This window comes from Rhodofomes roseus, assembly GCF_022264815.1.
Source record: "Rhodofomes roseus strain CIRM-BRFM 1785 chromosome Unknown C8Q71scaffold_12, whole genome shotgun sequence".
Lineage (NCBI taxonomy): Eukaryota > Fungi > Basidiomycota > Agaricomycetes > Polyporales > Fomitopsidaceae > Rhodofomes > Rhodofomes roseus.
The window spans coordinates 925604-943681 of record NW_025952968.1 but is presented as its reverse complement, the minus strand read 5'-3'; the positions used below and the strand labels follow the sequence as shown (position 1 = coordinate 943681).

General features: G+C 57.9%; 7 protein-coding genes across 7 annotated transcripts; 4 read left to right on the top strand and 3 right to left on the bottom strand.

The window, feature by feature from the left end:
* Nucleotides 1-30: 30 nt before the first annotated feature.
* On the bottom strand, nucleotides 31-1768 carry C8Q71DRAFT_763858 (uncharacterized protein). The gene is made up of 2 exons (XM_047924035.1): nucleotides 1354-1768; nucleotides 31-1266 (listed from the first exon to the last, which is right to left on the bottom strand). Exons 1-2 carry the CDS (start codon nucleotides 1615-1617, stop codon nucleotides 193-195), a joined length of 1338 nt encoding a protein of 445 aa, XP_047778262.1. The 5' UTR covers nucleotides 1618-1768; the 3' UTR covers nucleotides 31-192.
* On the bottom strand, nucleotides 1769-3952 carry C8Q71DRAFT_763855 (mRNA biogenesis factor-domain-containing protein). The gene is made up of 7 exons (XM_047924034.1): nucleotides 3847-3952; nucleotides 3761-3792; nucleotides 3646-3703; nucleotides 3257-3589; nucleotides 3163-3207; nucleotides 2988-3110; nucleotides 1769-2939 (listed from the first exon to the last, which is right to left on the bottom strand). The coding sequence occupies exons 1-7, from the start codon at nucleotides 3884-3886 to the stop codon at nucleotides 2068-2070; spliced, it is 1503 nt and encodes a 500-aa protein (XP_047778261.1). The 5' UTR covers nucleotides 3887-3952; the 3' UTR covers nucleotides 1769-2067.
* A 94-nt stretch (nucleotides 3953-4046) lies between these two features.
* On the top strand, nucleotides 4047-6449 carry C8Q71DRAFT_763853 (uncharacterized protein). The gene is made up of 4 exons (XM_047924033.1): nucleotides 4047-4358; nucleotides 4421-4496; nucleotides 4549-4711; nucleotides 4764-6449. The coding sequence occupies exons 1-4, from the start codon at nucleotides 4172-4174 to the stop codon at nucleotides 6309-6311; spliced, it is 1974 nt and encodes a 657-aa protein (XP_047778260.1). The 5' UTR covers nucleotides 4047-4171; the 3' UTR covers nucleotides 6312-6449.
* Nucleotides 6450-8174, bottom strand: C8Q71DRAFT_763850 (uncharacterized protein). Its single transcript, XM_047924032.1, has 5 exons — nucleotides 7908-8174; nucleotides 7801-7849; nucleotides 7001-7738; nucleotides 6836-6952; nucleotides 6450-6781 (listed from the first exon to the last, which is right to left on the bottom strand). The coding sequence occupies exons 1-5, from the start codon at nucleotides 7989-7991 to the stop codon at nucleotides 6750-6752; spliced, it is 1020 nt and encodes a 339-aa protein (XP_047778259.1). The 5' UTR covers nucleotides 7992-8174; the 3' UTR covers nucleotides 6450-6749.
* A 516-nt stretch (nucleotides 8175-8690) lies between these two features.
* On the top strand, nucleotides 8691-10648 carry C8Q71DRAFT_101221 (uncharacterized protein). Its single transcript, XM_047916257.1, has 4 exons — nucleotides 8691-9221; nucleotides 9279-9813; nucleotides 9867-10344; nucleotides 10402-10648. The coding sequence occupies exons 1-4, from the start codon at nucleotides 8856-8858 to the stop codon at nucleotides 10577-10579; spliced, it is 1557 nt and encodes a 518-aa protein (XP_047778258.1). The 5' UTR covers nucleotides 8691-8855; the 3' UTR covers nucleotides 10580-10648.
* Nucleotides 10649-11600: 952 nt separating this feature from the next.
* Nucleotides 11601-15655, top strand: C8Q71DRAFT_797373 (uncharacterized protein; the record flags this gene model as incomplete). The annotated part of the gene is made up of 9 exons (XM_047925745.1): nucleotides 11601-12161; nucleotides 12215-12490; nucleotides 12546-13073; nucleotides 13121-14404; nucleotides 14469-14756; nucleotides 14813-14863; nucleotides 14926-15084; nucleotides 15146-15321; nucleotides 15406-15655. 9 exons carry the CDS (start codon nucleotides 11601-11603, stop codon nucleotides 15653-15655), a joined length of 3573 nt encoding a protein of 1190 aa, XP_047778257.1.
* A 213-nt stretch (nucleotides 15656-15868) lies between these two features.
* On the top strand, nucleotides 15869-17823 carry C8Q71DRAFT_858716 (uncharacterized protein; the record flags this gene model as incomplete). The annotated part of the gene is made up of 2 exons (XM_047927548.1): nucleotides 15869-16270; nucleotides 16321-17823. 2 exons carry the CDS (start codon nucleotides 15869-15871, stop codon nucleotides 17821-17823), a joined length of 1905 nt encoding a protein of 634 aa, XP_047778256.1.
* Between the last annotated feature and the right edge of the window lie 255 nt (nucleotides 17824-18078).

Here is an 18078-nt window from a genome sequence, read left to right as displayed (position 1 = left end):
ACTGCCTGGTGCCACTGCCCACCGAGGCTGTACGGTCAAAATGAGCTGGAGTGGCATTCATATCGAGCACATCGACAGGTCTTACTATACACGTTCCTGTGTCATGATACACTATGAGTACACAGACAAAGTACAACAAAGATACTGAGAAAGGCACGAATGGCCGTACCGTGGCAATGGCGTTCATACTCCCTACTCCGGACCAGTGTTCCATTCAGAATCGACAACCTGGATGCCTCTGCGAACAAGCCTGCGTCGCCACTCGACCATCTCTCCCTGAGTCCCCGCTTGCTGTGCGCGAAGCGACATGCCTGGCCGAAGCCACCGCACGTCGCGTGCCCGCACGATCTTGAGCGCCGGCATCTTCGGCAACAACGCCTCGAGCACCGCCAGGAACTCTGGGCCAGGGCGAGGGATTGAGAGTACGTGAAGAGGGTGATCGGGATCCGTCTTGCGGAGGCAGAGCATCGGCATGGGCGTCTCAAGGGAGAGATGGGAGAGGTTGGGGCAGGTCTGCAGAATATCATCCGGAGACGGCATAAGAATCGCGGGCCACGTCTTCATGGTAAAGAAGTGGAGCGAGGCAAGCAGTTGCCCGTGCTCATGGATGAACTGCGTGACAAGGGATGCCGGTACGTAGCCCACGTCGTACGGAGTGATCGTCAAGTGGCGCAGGGCGGGAAGATGGGCGTGTAGGAGGGTACGCATCACTGGCGAGTATGGCATCGATAGCATCACGAGCTTGCGCAGATGAGGCAGCTCCAGTGGCTTCGACGACCCAAGGGTGTCCCACTCTCCTGGGGTGTCGAAGTCGGTCACGTCTATCCCTGTGCCGACGATCGCCAGCTCTTCGAGATTGACGCATACGCGTACGAGTTCGGCGAGGTGGTCGTCGGTGCTGTGAACGGAACATTTCGACCGGAGACCCTTCAGGACACGTAGGTGTGCGATTTCACAACGACCTCCGAGTGCCAGTGTAGGCCGCCGGCTCAGCGCGAGTGATGGATTCAGGTCGCAGCGTCCAAGAAATGGTAGGAGTGGGAATAGCGTCATGAGGAGGGTGTCCGCGTGCAACAATTCGGAAGGCAGGCAGACATCTACCCCCCTCAAGTCAAGGTGCTGTACCCATCGTCCAGGGGTAGAGTAAGGGATGCGGCGAATGGAATCCCATTTCTGGTCGCATAGATGTACGTAGCGGGTGAACTTCTCCAATGCCGATACAGAGTCGAGGATGGTGTGCGCGTAGAACAGTGGTAGCACTATGTCCTGCAACCGACAATCATCAGCATTCCTGCACACTAGCAGTACGTTGTCGAACATGAGCTATGGGGCACGACCTGAAGCACCACTCACAATGAGATCCTTTGATAACACCAGTAACCCCTGCCTCAGTTCATTGCGCAGAGGATCCGGACGGCGCCTCTCGGAGTCGCTCAGGTTGTTGTAGTACTCGAAGACATAACCTAGAATCTTCGTCCACACTTCCGCCGGTAGCGGTATCATCTCGCGCCTAAAGGGGAGGAGAGGGAGAAGAGCGAAGCTGCCTGCAGTCCGCGAGAGAGGTCGTGGATGAAGCAGGATGGTATCGGTAGCTGAGGCTGGATCGCTCGAGGCCATGAGTGCTGGGTATTAAGACGGCCTGCGACTGTGTTGGTGGGGAGCCTAATACTAGAGGTGTCGTGAAGTCATGGCCGGTGAAGAACAGCAAGGACTCGCCAGACGGCCAGAGGGCAGCAGCGGTCTTAGTCGGAACTCGGTCCTATCGCGAATCCCGTCGTGGTGGAGTCACGGCTCCCCGCTCATGACACATCCACTGTGACTACCGCGTCGCGACGCGTGCATCCCGCCACACACCACGGTGACACCCGTGCAGCCGTCTCGAACGTGTACGCGGTCAACTACTGTGGTCCGTCGAAGTATAGCTAAAGGTACGCTAGACATATTGTAGTAGGCAATCGATTCATGCATTCACACCGGCAAGGTAGACGACATGATCTGGGGAAGAACGTTTGAACGTGATTCCTAAATTACACCAATTGTTGTACAGCTATGTACACTATACTAACACTATGTCTTCGGTCCTAGCATATCACCCATCTCCTCCAAGAACTTCGCATAGTCATCCTTGGGCTTAGCCGCCGAACTCTTGACAGCAGCGTCCGCGCTCTTTGCTGCTGAGACGCTTACAGCCGACCCCAGGTTCTGCTTCAAAGTACTCATCAAGTCAGGCCTGGCAGCGGCCGGAGCTTCTGGCTCCTCCGAATCGGCTTTTTGTCCCAAGGACGGGGCAGCATTGATCTTCGACGACGGACCCGTCGCAGCCTTCTTCCGCTTCAGAGCGGCTGGCACGAAGGCCGTCGCTTCCTTCTTGAAATCACGCAGCTGAGGAGCGGCCTCAATCGTCGCAGCTGCTGCGGGCGCTGGTGGCAGACCAGCGGTGGACAGTGAGACACCCCCAGACAAAGGGCGGGACTGGCCTGGGAGCGGCGGGGAAGTTTGATTGGGCTGACCATTCCTGGCTACACGATGTGCTTGGAAGGTCTGATGCGGAATAGACGACAATGGGTCTTGCATGGAAGAAGATGATTGGGCTCGCCTCGGGAAGAAGCCAGGGGGAGGTGGAGGCATCTGAGAGAATCCTGGTGGAGGCGGCGGTGCGCCAGGGGGCATTGGAGGGAACACCGGGAGAAGGTTGGGCTGCATTGGCGGCTGAGCAGTCAAGTGAAGCGGTGGGGACGTGTAAAGTATCCCAGGGGGCGGAGGCGGAACATGGGAGAACGCTGGTGGGAATGGCGGAGGGGCGGGGAAACCAGGAGGAAAGCCAGTCGGAGGGGGAGGGATGGGCATTGGCGGAAGAGTAAGGAAATTTGGAGGAGGCGGAGGGGTTGTGCCAAATGCTGGTGGCACGGGTGTAGGCGATAATGGAGGTGGAGGAGAACCTGCAATGGATCAGTGAAGCGCAGTCGACGATGATACGCTTAACTGACCTTGACTAACTCCGCCTTTGGGAGGTGGGGGGCCCTCTGGCATGGGGATGTCGTCGTCGCTATCCTCATGGTCATCGGCACCGGGAGGAGATCCTTCTGGCATGACTATGTCGTCATCGTCGTCTAGGAACGCAGTCAATACGTGAATCTCTGGCACGCGCGCGGAGAGCCTCACCTGCGTCGGCTTCTTCGTCGCTTGCAACTTCGTCGGGACGCAACGCTGTAGGTGGAATTATGACGTGCCGACTCTGAATGTGCAAAACACTCACGTCTCTCAACATACGGCATTCCAGGAGGTGGGACGCCATACGGATTCATTACAGGGTCATAGTAGATACTCCGCTCCGGATGTCGGGGTAATCCATGCCTATTGAACAGATTTCTTGACTTGGGAGTGGGCGCAGCCTCTGCTTTCTCTTCCCCGCTGTTCTGTGGCTTGCGAGACTTGAACACGAGCTTCCGATGCTCAGGATGCTCTGTGACGTAGTCCTCTTTCTTTTTGTTGATCTTCTCCAGCTCGGCCTTGAGTTCTGTAAGACGTGATCTGTCTGCTGCAGAGGGCTCAGAAGCGGCTTCGAGTTTCACTATTTCATCTTCCAGATCTGTCACAGACGGATCTAATTAAACATGCACCCCTACCAGCGACGCAAACGCGTACCTATTGTGTCCTTCTTCACCAGGGCGAAGTCGCGGGCCTTAGACCGATCAGCCTTATTCTACTGCAGTGACACGGTCAGACACAGCGACTGAAGCGACCCTGCTCAGTCACTCGCCTTCTTCAGCTCCTTCTTTCGCTGGGCCTTGCCTGGATAGCGGAGGTCAGGCAGATGCATGGATCAAGACATGGCATGCAACTCACGAAACGCATCGGCGGGGTTGACATTCTTTCCCTTTGCCATGGCTAGCAAGTCTGACGAGTCTCAGCTGTACTCAGTGTAGACGCGGTGGCTGAAGTGCAAGTCGACCCGGTGCGATCACGGCGGCGTCGGGAGTCGGGAGCGAGCACGTGCGCCGGGTCTTGAGTCATCGAAGACGGTAACCCTCTCTCGCTCCCCAGTGGTGGTCACTTCCCTCTTCCGGGGAGTTCACCACAGCGTCCTATCCCCCAACCCGCCCCCATCGTCTTCGACATCGTTCACGACACGCACACAGCGAGGACTTCACCGTCTCATCCTGTACGCGTCATGTCTATCCAGCCCCTCAGCGGTACTCCGGCTTCCAAGGCAAAGCGCTCGTCCAAGATGGCCTCCAGCCAGTCGCTGAACCATCTGCTCAACTTTACCCTTCCGCCGAGGCAGTCCCATCAGAACCAGAGCCTCCCTCGACGGAACAGGAGGTCGAATGCGCATCCGGCAGTATGGAACAAGGAGAGTGAGTAGATGTTTCCCGCGAGCCAGCCTTATCGTTCACACTTCATGGCGACCTCCTTACAGGATTCGTGAATGCTCAGTATCGCTTCGTTATGAACCCTCATGGCGACTACACTGTCCATTTTGCGGATCCTGACATGTAAGTCCCATCCTCACTCTTATCGACGAAAGCGCTAACCCATTGGACTCAGTTTCTTCCAGTGGCAAGATATCCTGCAGGTTATCGTCCCACGTACCTCTGCTATTGCTTCTGCTGCTGGCTCAGGAGAACAAGCCGCCGAAGGCGAAGGCCTCACCACATGTCCCATCTGCCTCTCGCCTCCTACTGCCCCGCGCATGACCAAATGCGGTCACGTACGCCTTTTGTTGCTATCACCCACGATCTCCTCTCACACACGTCTCATAGGTATTCTGTTTCCCGTGTATCCTGCACTACCTTAATACCGCCGATAATACCAAGTGGGTGCGGTGCCCCATCTGTTTCGACTCTGTCCACGAGAGACAGCTCAAGGCTGTCAAGTGGTTTGACGAAGTGCTCCCGATCGATGACGTAGAAGACCCCTCTGCGCAGGCATCATCCTCTTCCTCCAGCGCTGACGATGGCTTGGTCGTGACACCTCGGCCCGGCTCTACAGTCCGCATGCGCTTGATGCAGAGGCCTCAGATCACTACGCTCGCACTTCCTCGCTCTGAGACTTGGCCTTCCGATCTGCTACCCCCGCACCAGGCGCCCTTCCACTTTCTACCCGACGTCTTCCCCTTCGCGAAATTCATGCTCGCAACCCCTGCGTACCTCATCCAAGATTTGACGAAGGATCTCGACGATCTAGTGACTGAGCGGCGCATGCTATCTAGCATGGGTGACGAACTCGGTGTAGCCTTTGTGGACGCCGCCGACGCCAAGCTTCGCCTGCAGGTAGCGAAAGCCTCTGCGTTGGAGACATCGCAGTTACAAGAGGCTGTGGACGGCGCCCTTCATGCTCACCAACAGATCCATGCTCGTGCGAATCTCCACGACAGACGTAGGAAAGATGATCAAGCTCGTGCTCCTCGTCCTCAGCCCGAGGAGATACCCCAGGAATTGCTGGCCAGTCAGAATGGCGGCTTCATTCCACACAACGCGCTCAAGACGCCGATCTCAGCGGCATCTACATCACCATCGGCCCGGCCTTCGACTCCTACTCGTGGCCCTCGGCAGCGCCGGAACCTCAACCCTCCGCCGCCTTCGACATCGACCTACTATTATTATCAGGCAGCGACAGGCATGCCTATCTTCCTACATCCGCTGGACATCCGCATTCTCTTCTCGCATTTCAACAGTTATGCGGCTTTCCCAGATACCATATCGATCCGCGTAGAATCTTATGCGGAAAGCACGGTCAACGACGACTTGCGCAAGCGGTGCAAGTACCTGGCCCATTTCCCCGAGGGCGCGGACGTAGTCTTCGTCGAAGCGAACCTTGAAGACGTCGTCGGCGCGGACGGACTCAAGAACTTCGAAGGTCCACTTCGTATGCGCCGTGCACGGCGCAAGGAGAAGGACAAGAAGGACGACAAGGCCCGAGCGCGCGCGGAAGAGCGCGAGAAGGAGAGGCTCGCACATACCTGGGAGACCGCGGCGCATGTGGTCGCTCCTCCGTCGTCCATGCGGCCGCCCACTCCTCTCGGCGTGGAAGTCGACGAACTGGCGGAGGCTGTTGCGGAACAGCCGCCGGCGCAGACACAGGAGGCTACCGGGGCATGGGGAGCGAGGAGCTTCGCTTCCGCCGCGCAGAGCCGGTCGACGGGCCAGCGGGCTCCCCCTGCGCGCCGTGAACGGCCTGCGGACGAGGATGAGTGGGATCTCGATGTCGCCTTCCATGAGTTGGAGCAGCGAGGTTCGAGAAGCAGTGGGGGGAAGAAGAGAAGCGCGAAGATGGTGGTTCTGGGCGGTGGCGGCGGGAGGAGACGGTGATATAGCTGACATATACGCAAGGACCACATACACATAACACATATTCTTCTCGCATTGTGTTTTTAGTACGCGCAACCGGCATCCAGGAACAAGTGTATCAACAGTTTTGGGCAATTCAGCAGTTATAATTTATTCGGATGCACCGACGGACCAAGCTGACGGACCAAGCGCCATGCGTTTGTACGACTGAGACTGGGTCAACCCCAAGATTCCATGCCATCAAAAGGAACTACTCTACAAATCAAGCGACCTTGACAACAGCGAGATACAGAGCAGGGGAAAGGCTACGAGGCAAGCAAGAGAAAGACGTCCATCGCAAGAACATGGACAAGGAACCTCGGGGCCTGCCAGGACGAACGAGATAGACGTAGCGTACGGATAGCATCATGTCATGGCTGTTCGTAGCAGCAAGATTGGGATATAAATAAGCGTCCATGATTATACTATCTGTAGATAATTTGATGGCGCAACTGGAGCGCAACTGGTCAGAGAGAACGAGCTGTGAGGAGTGTTGCATGACTTACTTCCTACAGAGCCATCCACCTTTTTCGCTTGCCACCATTTGCCTTGTTTGTCGATGATCTCCATGATTTCGCCCTTGTTGAAAGATATCTCATTCGGATCGTCAGGCGATGCGTTGTCTGTGATCACGTCAATACGTCGTGCTTTCGCGGCGCCGGAGTACTTACATGAATACAGAGCCTTCGCCTTGTACAGAGGGCCATCATCCATACTCGCCTCACCTCCCGCTGGAGTGCCTGGCAAGGGAGGTCCACCACCAGATCCTACTCCAGCGTTGCCGCCCATCAGAGGCGAGCTCGCAGACAAGCCAATATCGCCTCCGCCTACGGACCCGGGTCCTCCTCCTCCAGCAGGCACGTTGTTTATGCTGCCTGTGCCGGCAATGCTGCGCGGAGGCCCCTCCACGCTTCCGGCATTGAAGCTATTTCCACTCCCGATAGGTCCTCCGAGGCTGCTTGCCATCTTGGTGTCGTAACCAGTTGCCATTCCGCCGGGCGTGGAGCCAAAGCCTGCCTGGTAACCGTTACCTGCGCCCATGGTGTGCATGGAGGTTGTGCGCGCGGCTCTGCGACGTCGTGAAGGAGGGGTGAGGCCGCCTGTCCCGAGCGAGTTGAAAATGTGCAGCACGAGCGAGTCCTCTTCCGACGTGAAGTATAGCACCCAGAGTATGTCGACCACGGCAAGAATGAGCCAGCCAGCGGCCATGGCGTCGAGCGACGCATGTCCTGAGAAAATGCCCTCGTTTACGCCGATTACGGCAAACACGATTGCTACTGCGCCGAATATGGATATTTGGAACCGGTGCATAGCGATGGAGTCGCTGGCCAGAGTGTGCATGACGCCGAGGATGAGGAAGAGCTGGAGGAAAATGGAGAACCATAGTACGCCGACGGCACCATGGCCGACTTTTGCGGTATGGCGCGTCAGTCGTTGCCGCGTTCATGGCGCAGACACACGAGGGACTCACAGTTAGCGGTTGCTATGGCTTGCGCGATGAACGCCAAAAACCATCCTACCTGGGCAGCGGAGCAGGCCATCAGTCTCGTTTATAATCAATCCGAGTAAGACACCCACCACCGAAAGGATAGCTGTGAAGAGGAAGAGATAGTGCGTGAGGATCGGGGTGAAGTCAAGACCCTCACTCCCGCGAGGCGGCATGGTGACGGGGGCGTAAGGCGGGCGAGATGGGTAGGGGGCGGCTGCTGGGGCGAAGGACGGCCTGCGGGGGTGGTACGAGCGCAGCTGGGCGGGAAGCCAATCGAGGAGAATGACGGTCTGCCGAACGAGACTGGCGGTGTGCTGCGACTCGCGAGCCGCGACCCGAACACGTTCACGCGTTTCTCACACTCTGCCTTGTCGCCCAGGGCGTCTCCGGCTTCCGCACCCACTGGGAGTCTCACAACAGTCTCAGCTGCTCTCATCGAGAGTCTCATACCCGCCTTCCTTTCGCACCCGGCGCAGCCTGCACTGCGTTCCACAGTCGCACAGCGTCGCGCCCGGTGCGCGGGGAACGACTCCCTGTGCACCTCGCATCCCGTCAGCGTCGACGCGACACGGTAGATACAATCAGGTGAAAGCAGCCAAACAGGCTGGACAAGCTCCACGAAGGACCCACAACTGAAAGCCATGCATATAAGTACTTCGGACGTCCGAAAGAAAGTGAGTTTCCCGTGACCAATTTGGTAACCACGGCCCGCTCATTCCTCGCTGGCTTATTGGCCAGGAGACGGAGGGCACTATGAATTGAAACAGGTCTTGATACGCACAAGTTGCGCACAAGCCAACTTACGCAGTGACGTCTATATACATTGGTCTTGAATACATCCGAGGATATATCACTCGAGCCCCGCGCACTGACAAGCATCACTGGCATGACTTCCTGCCACAGAATCGTTAACAGCGACTGTCATCATCCCACCCACAGGATTTTCGGCACAGGCCCTCTTGACTGCTATCAGAATGGGCCGTTGCGATAGTAGCCATTTGGCGGTGTTTCACGAGACAACGTCTTCGAATCGGTAGATGGTCGTGCGATGCAATCTGTATCAGAACGACGAGATCACCGCCAAGGGACCTATCGGCGCCGCCGCTATAAAGCCTGCGGTGCCGCGCACTGTGCGCTGCCACTTTACGCAGCCATCTTGGTGCTACATTCCGCGCGCAGGAGACGCAACCGCAACGCGGTTATGTTTGCTTGAACATTCACAACACCCTCCGAGTACCGGTCGACCCGCAGGCCACTCATTCGCTCCTTACTTTCGATCTTCATCACCGTCCTGCCTGTTGTGTCCTTTAGACTGGTCTCCAATGGAGAACTCCCATTCAGGGCTCGAAGCGGCTGCCTTTCGTTGTGCGAGTGCTGTCTTTGCGTTCGCCGGCTTTCTCCTTGTGAGTTTCCTTGACTTAGACCGAGGATGACCAGTAAGCTGACTAGTTTCCGGCCAGAGTGCTCTTTCCGCTCTGATACTTGCGATCCTCCGTACCTTCGTAGCGAAGCAAGAGCATCCGAGGCTCTTGCGTGCCCGCCACCAGACGGGCAAGAGCAACCGACGTACCAAGTCACCAATGCAGCCAGCAACGGACCTGCAGAAGCAGCCTGCGACTCCCACTTCTTCCGCCTCGGATGCAACCCTCGTCGAGGACGCTGCCAATGCACGCGTGCGCTTCAGGGACACGCTCATCGTGTACTTACATTCGGCCTCGCCAGACATGTCTACCACGCGACGCGTGCACGCCCCACATGGTCTGTCGAAAGCGGCCGTACTCGAGTCTACCCAGCGACTAGGGTCGACTGCTAGTCCCGGTATTGGGACAGGGGAGACGTGTCCTATGAAGTGTCTAGCGGTCGTCGGCCGTCAAAGCACTCAGCCGCTACAGCTCCAGAAGAGCTCAGAGGCGGGCTCGCGCCCGAGTGGTGCGGACAAACCTGCCACGAAACCTGCGGTCCTGAGGTCGGCAAGCATGCCACATCTGCCACAAGGTTCGTCGAATGAAACTCACTGCCTCGTTGACCCTGTCTGACGTGACATGAAGTGAAGCGCTCGCCTAAGTTCACTAGCACTCTCGGTGCAACGCACGATAAGGTGGCACGGAAGTGCCCAACCAAAGTGTCAAAGGCAATTCCACACGAGGCGCCCCACTACGTCGCCCTCCCAGGCCTTACGCCTCCGGCAGGCTATGCGACAGGTCAAAGCCGCAAGGCTGGCACGACCTCCGGCGTCAGATTCGAGCAGTATCACCTCTGGAGTCGCAAGGCGAAGTCATTGCGAAACCTCAAAGCCGCGCAGCCAGACGTCACAACCGTCCGTCTATCAGTTTCCACCAACCCTGCTTCACAGTTGAAAGCACAGAGACAGGCTACTTGGCATGCCGCCACGAAGTACTCAATCAGCTCTGTGTCATTGTCTGCTGCGGAGGCGGAGAAAGCGACACCTCGCAGGGTCGGCGGTGATGGACCACCAATACGGCAACGGTCCATATCTGGGGGTGCCATTGCCCAACAACCTCTTAGGTGGGCGGTATGCTTCCGCGTTTCCTTCGATCATTGATACTGATGTGGTCTCTGTAGAGCGCGGCGGTCGTCTGAACAGTCGCCGCCCTTAGCGAGGCTCTTTGCGCGTTCGATGAGCACGACTGCGCTCACGGAGCTCGCAACGCACGAGACCGCCGTACCTCCACGCAGACCACTATGGCTGGCCCGTTTCCGACGACGTGCAAGATCTGTTTCGTCAGACACGTCCGGATGATTGGTTACAGGACGGTTCGATTTCAGAAGACACCTTTTGTTATGTTTGCTGCCTATTGTTATTACTAGCGTGTATACTCTTCGCTTTCCGAATTTTGCTCGTAGTCGCATATGGTCGCATTTTCTTCTGTGCATAAACTTATCGACCCGTGTGCACTTGTACCACTCGTTCACCGTGATCTCCGTTCGACCAGTCAATACATAAGAGGGGCCTCCAAGCTCGCCGGATGGACGGTGAGATCGGGGCAGATCCCGGCGGGTGATCGAAATGCATCGCGAGATAAGATTAGATGGACCATGGGCGCTGGGTGGTTGTGGCGTCGCGGCCGCTCTCCTCAACAGAGCCGCTGGTCTTGCGGGGACGCACACATCGCTCGCATGGACATCACGTCTCCGGAACCACCGCCTGCGCCTGCAGCTTCCTCCGCGGCAGGCCCCACTCGACGCACTCCTCGTTCTAGCCCGCATCTCGCAGCTCTCGCGGCTCTCGACGAACACCCACCACCGCGTCTGGCACCGACTCCTCTGGGCGAAGGACGCACAAAGACAGGACCGTCTTCTCGCGCGCCCAGTCCTGGCCCTGCAGCCAGGATGTCTCGACCGATGTCCGCGCACAGCACTCACCTAGGGGACCTGGATGGCTCGCAGCTATTGGGAGGCCCACAAGTACCGCGTTCTCCGGACTCCAATAGGCCGTTGAACGTGACGGACGCGTTGAGCTACCTCGACGCCGTCAAGATGCAGTTCCAGGATAAGCCGGACGTGTATAACCACTTTCTGGACATCATGAAGGATTTCAAGAGCCAAGTGTGAGTCTTCGTTGTTGTTTGCATTGTGCCACCCACCCGCGCACGATTTCCTTGTGCTCCGCCACTCGTTTCAACAATAGCTTGTCGTCGAATCATGATTCTACCCGCCTTGTTCTATTATCTCCAGGGTCCCTCATCGTGCCACTTGCTGATGCTGTTACCATATAATCCTCGTCTAGGATCGACACGCCGGGCGTCATTGAGCGCGTGTCCATGCTATTTCATGACAATCCCTACTTGATCCAGGGCTTCAACACCTTCCTCCCTCCTGGCTATCGCATCGAGCTGTCCACCGATCCGCGCAATATGGATACCATCACGGTGACAACCCCAATGGGCATCATGACCCAGAACATCTCAGCCTATGGCGCCCCTGTGAGGATCGCTCGGGAGTCTATGCTACCTGCTCCTGCTGCAATGATACCTCCGTCTCAGCAGCCCCCATTCCCACTAGCCCCACCGCCTGTGCTTCCAGTTGGCATTGGGAACGGATCAAGACCGGCTACACCCTCTAGGTTGCTCAGCCACCCTCCCGACTACGGCTTCTCTCCGTCTGCCATGTATTCTTCACCTTCGACAGCGTCGCAGACCAACGCGGCGGCAACGTTCCTCAGCAACAGGCAGGGGCAGGAGTCGATTTTGCCGGGGGAATTCAATCATGCTATTCAGTTCCTGAATAAAATCAAAGTGCGCTATGAAGATGACTCTGAAACGTACAAGCAATTCTTAGAAATTCTTCACGCTTACCAGAAAGAGCAGAAACATCTGCAGGACGTGCGTCCGTTTATCTGTGAAATTATGCTCGCTTCATTGAACGCTCTCCGTAGTCGCAAGTCTACGCTCAGGTGCAGATGCTCTTCAAGGATGCACCTGATCTGATGCAAGAGTTCCGCGACTTTCTGCCCGAGGCGTTCGGGCCCTCTGCGCAGGCAGCGGGCTTGGTTGGCATTCTGCCTCAGCCTCCGAATCCTTCCAGTCCCTGGGGACAAGCGGACGGACCTCCGTCGACCTCTGCCGATAAGGGCACAAAGGCTCCGAGCAGGCGTCGCAAACGCGTTGCTGAGAAGGATCCTCCTGGTGCACAAAAGGCGGCCGGTGGACGAGTGAGTATATATGGTGCCGTGCAGCAGCCAGCAAAGCTCACGGTTACACTTACAGGTAGTCAAACGAGCGAAGCCGAACCAGAAACCCGAGCCGCAGTCGCCGAAGTTTGCGCCGTTCCCCGCTCCTCCTCCCTCGCCGCCTGCAAATGTTCCCCAGGGTCATGTTGTCATGCCGGGGCCGCAACCGCCTCAACCAGGACATCCCAATTTCCTCAACCTCTACCCGCCGCTCCCACCCACGGCAGATTCCGCAGTTACATCGATCGGAAGCACGAGCCAAAACTGGTTCTTTGACCGGACCAGGAGAGCTTTAGAAAGCGGCGGCACATACGAGGAGTTCCTCAAGCTCTTGAACCTTTTCGCAAGGGACATCATCGACACGAAGACACTCATCGAGCGGGCGGAGATCTTCTTGGATGGCGAACTGATGAGCCAGTTCAAGGAGTTAATGGGCTGGGACGACAAGGTTGGGCATGCTGACCATGGGCCTCCGGGCAGCGTGCGAGTGAACGAAGCAGATCCCCACATCGCTCGATCCCCAGACGATGGTCAGGGTCCGAGCTACCGACGGCTTCCGGAAAGTGTAAGTGCTCTATCTCGGCAGCGCACACATACTCACCGGCAGTTCAGGAGATCCATTTGGCGTGCTCTGCCCGTGGCCGTTTGGAATGGTCAGTACTCAACGACGTCTGGGTGTCGCATCCGACGTGGGCTTCGGAGGATTCTGGGTTCGTTGCGCACAAGAAGAACTCCTTCGAGGACACCATCTACCGTAGCGAGGAGGAACGACACGAGTACTCCGTGCACCTGGAGGCACTCTCGCGCACTATCACCGTCCTCGATGCTCTAGATGCGCGGATAGAGGAGATGTCGCCTGAGGAGCGTGTGCAGTTCAGGCTCAAGCCGGGTCTCGGCGGGTCAGCCCCTCAGGTGTACGAACGCATCTTTAGGAAGATCTACGGACGGGACAACTTCAGGGAGGTAATGAAGGCGCTACAGGAGTGCCCGAGCGTAGCGGTTCCTGTCGTCCTCAGACGTCTGAAGCAACGCGATGAGGAATGGCACCGTGCTCAACGCGAATGGGGCAAAACATGGCGGGAGGTGGATGCGAAGAATTTCTACAAGGCGCTGGACCACCAGGGCATCGTCTTCAAGCCGAATGACAAGAAGAGCATCACCGCCAAGCATTTCGTGCAAGACATCGAGTCGAGCAAGGCTGCGCAGGAAAGGGCCCGCCAGTCTGAGGAGGGCCCATCCTGGATTCGAGGCTCGCTCGGTGCCCAGCTCGAGTACGATTTCGACGACATCGGTGTTGTGCAAGACTGCCTCAAGCTCGTCTTCTGCTACTTGGATCATTCGTCAACGCAGTATAGTGTGGCGGAGAGGCGAAGCGTCGAGCGCTTCCTGCGCGCATTTGTCCCTGTCCTCTTCATGCTTCCGGCTCACGAATTCAATGCTGCCTGCGGTCCTGTCGAACCTGGCCATGAGGACGACCTTGCGGAAGATCTTGCAGCGAGCGACGGGACAGATGACCAGGGCAAGGCCAGTCGGGACCGTCAGGGCAGGCGTCCTCAGTCTACGGGCGTATCCGCGGGCGATTTGAGGAAGAGATTGCTGAAGACAGCCCAGGAAAGATCACCCAGGAGTAGTCCTCTGGCGCTCTCGGTCAAGTCTGGCGCTTTGACGAGATCAGCTTCACCGGCCCCGAGCGACGGTCCGTCGACAACCAACAAGGGCAAGAGCTCACGGTTGAATAGGGAGCTTGACCACGACGAACCGGACTCCGCTCTTCCCGAAGATATCTGGCTGCAGGAAGCGGTACTGCACTCCGGGGTTCAGGCGGGGGCGGAGACGGTGACGAGACGACCATTCTTCGCCAACACGACATTCTACACATTATTGCGGCTAATGCAGGTACGCCTGCGCCCCCTGCGGTAATTTCTCTGGTCATATCTGACGGTGCTGTCGTGCGGTACAGCTGCTCTATTCGCGTCTGAACATGTGCAAGCAGATTGGCGCGCAGAGTGCCGCTGAAAAACACTCTTCGCTGCTCGCTAATCCCGTCGCGGTCCAAATGGGACTGGACGAGCCGAATGGGCCTGCAACTGTATTGGCACAAGCGGCCGAAGCGTTGGGTGAGGCTCGTTCGGGAGAAGAACCCAATGTGCTATACTTGTATCTGCTGGATGCCTGTGAGAAGTTTTTTGACAACGAACTGGACCTGGCGACCTTCGAGGAGCACATGCGGTGGTTCTTTGGCGCGAAGGTGCGTTGCTGCTTGGTAAGGCAACAGATGCAGGCTGAGGGAATGGTTCCTTGCAGGCCTACCACCTCTCTACCCTGGATAAGGTGATGACCGCTATCATCAAACAGGTAAGCTCAAGCTCGACACTTGCGCACATGCACGATGTTGACCGAATAATATTCGCTCATAGGTGCAGACCGTCGTTGGCGATAACAAGTGCCAGGAATTGTGGTACTTGCTGCAGCGGGCGCGAGGCGCCGACACGATTACGGCCCATGACACCATCCGTTATAGAAGAGAGGCTGAGCAACACGTTGGATCAGATGATAACCTCTACCGGTTCGATTGGGTACGTGTCGCTGCTAAATTTGCTCTGCGGGGGTACGGCGGCTGAGGGCATTGGGTTACAGGACGCAGATGCGAAGAAGCTCTCTGTTCAACTGTTGGGCGCGACGGATCCGAGCATAGAGGAAGCCAAGTCGCCGGCGGGGCGATGGCAGGAGTATGTCGCGACGTACGTAACTGAGCATCCGACAGAGTGGGTGCCTGCGGGGCGGGCGAAGAACAAGCCACTCTTTTTGCGAAGGTATGTAATGGTACTCTATGCTATTCCTGCGCGGGCTGGCGGCTATGAGCATGCTGACCTCCGTCCGTTGACGTGTATTTATAGGTGCTTGATGGACGCCGCCGAAGACGGCGAGGCTGTGCACGAGGAGCGGGGGATGCGGGCGCACGTGCACGCGGGGACGTACCAGCTGGTGTACGGGGCGGGGGGCGAGGACGGGCTGTGGCGGGTGCGGGCGGGGGACGAGGAGGCGACGCTGCAGCGGCGGGGGCGGGGGCGGCAGGAGGAGCGGAGGCGCTGGCTCGGGCGGCAGGTGCTGGGGGCGTGGGAGAGCGGGCCTATGTATAGGGCATAGCTGGGTGCTGTAGCTATTTATAGCGGCCGGTCGGAATAAAGGAATAATATTGATAGCCTGGTGGCGGGGATCAATTGGCAGCGTATGCGGGCCTGGTCTTATAATCTCTTGGTCCCAATCGCCTCTGCTCGCCCAGCCAAGCCCAAGCCCGCCCCCGCCGCTGCCCCCGCCGTCTGCCTCGGCGTGCGATCCTCCTTGGCACCCTCTCTCTGCATGGCCAAGCCTCCCAAGAGCAGCTCCAGCAACTCCCGCCCCGCACGCACGCCGCGTGTCTCTCCCACCCACCACAGCGCCCGGCGACGAGCAGGCCCCTCCCCCTCCCCCGCCGTCCTTGGTCTCGTCGCGACTCTCGCATCAGCCGTCACCGCCGTCGACGGCTCTCCGCTCTCTACGCCGCCCCCAGACTTCCTCTGCCCCCGCCTAGCTGCGACCCCCACCGCCCAGGCGTCCACCACCGTGCCCAGAAATCGCCGCCGCCGCCGAGCTGCAACCCCATCGACATCCACCGCACAGTCCTCCAGATCCGGGCCCGTGGCCGACAAATACGTGTCCTGCGACGACGGGAGGTGGCGCAAAACAGACGTCTGGACACTGTATGGATCTACGTTCTGCGCGGTAAGCCCTTGCCCCGCTCTCCCCCGTCGGCTCATGTTCATGCTCCGTAGGGCACAACGTGCTCCGCGACACCGACTGCTACATCGACGACAGTCATTGACGGAGAGGCTTCCGTCACTACTACCTCAGTACCTGCCGCCATGACAGAGATGGACATCTCGAACGGGGACACCCTCCCCTCAGGGTGGAACAAGCTATCATATGCCCACGACGATCCTCTCACACCAGTCATCATCACACTATCAGTGGTGCTGGCCATAGGTATATGCGTGTTCATCGTGCTCTGCGTGGTGTGGCGGAGGAAGCGGACACGACGGCTGAGGGATCCGGAGAGGCGAGGACGAAAGAAGGGCGAGGACGAAGACAGCATCGAGGAGGGACTGCAGCGCATGAAGTCCCAGCAGCGTTCATGGGCAAGAGCATCCGCCCGTTGGAAAGCGAATGTGCGACAAGCAGCGCGACGTCGACGGAAGCACACCCCCGCTACCACCAAAGACGTTGACACCTGCTCCCTCGTCGACCGACCAGCACACTCCTCGACCATCTCTCTCCGTTCATCTGCCTCACAGTCGAGTTTCTCGCACAGCCTCACGGACGCTGCGTCTTCCGGTCGTCGAGACTCCTATGACCACTCAAGCTCCGCACCCCAGGAGACGCGCTATCCAACTAACAGACCTCCAGCATATCTTCCAGAACTCTCGAATGCACCAATAGCGCCTTCCAGGCCTTCCTCATCCGCAGCTCTTGCATCCTCTTCCCGTCCAGCCTACACCAAATCGGGCCTTCCCCTCGACTGTGTGCCTCGTCTTCGTGCAGCTGACGGAGACGATATTCCACCCGCAGACCCCTTCAACGCTGGTCATATCGCGACGGATGACAAAGCTGCGCTCGCTCGAATGGCGTCGCTTGCGAGTGCACCGCCATCCGTGAGCGGCTCGCGCTCCGAGGAGGCGGGAGAGCCCTCGACATTGCTCGCTTTCGTCCCTGTTCTGGAAGACGAATTCGAGCCTATCCCGCCCGAACTTCGGATCACGGACTGCGACGACAATGTGGGGATGTATGCAGATATCTCCGGCCGGAGGGATGCGCCATCCCCGGATCCGTCCTCCCACCTACCAGCTTCAGGCACCCAGACGCCCCCCTATTCACGTGAGCCTTCCCCGCATCCATCCATCCTACCCGCACCGCCTTCCAGAGGACGTCTCGCTGCGCCCACTTTCTACGAATACCCTGTCTCGTTCGAGGAAGATGTATTGTCGGCTGAGCCGGAAGCGGGTCCGTCGGCTCCCCCATTCGACCCTGGCGACACCCTCGCCGCGAGTGCGCCGCCGATGGACCTGGATTATGATTCAATGGACTTGGGTGCGCTGCCCTCTGCACCTCCAATGGATGATCTTGATGGGCAGCCGTCGCCTGAGATGCTGGATGGTGACCGCTGGGACGCAGTTTCACGGCTGTCAACTCGTTCAGTGCTGCTGTCCGAGCGTTCCGCCGGTCCTTTGGTGGTGCCTGATCATGATCCGCGTGCGAGCCCCCCGCGCTATATCCCGTAGGCTTTCGGGATGGACGTTTCGACTCGTAGTCATTTACCTTATTGTGCTATCGTTGTTCATCGTGCGTATACATTGTCTGTCGGCTTCTGGTATCTTGGCTATCTGTACTTACTTACATCTCGCACACAATCTCAGTGCAACTCTAGTAAAAGCAGAATGATGCAGGGGAGAGGTTCAATCAGTTATGACGCACTCTGCAAGGCCACATGCATCACTATCGTCTTCCGTTGACTTCAGCCTCGAGTTACATCGTGC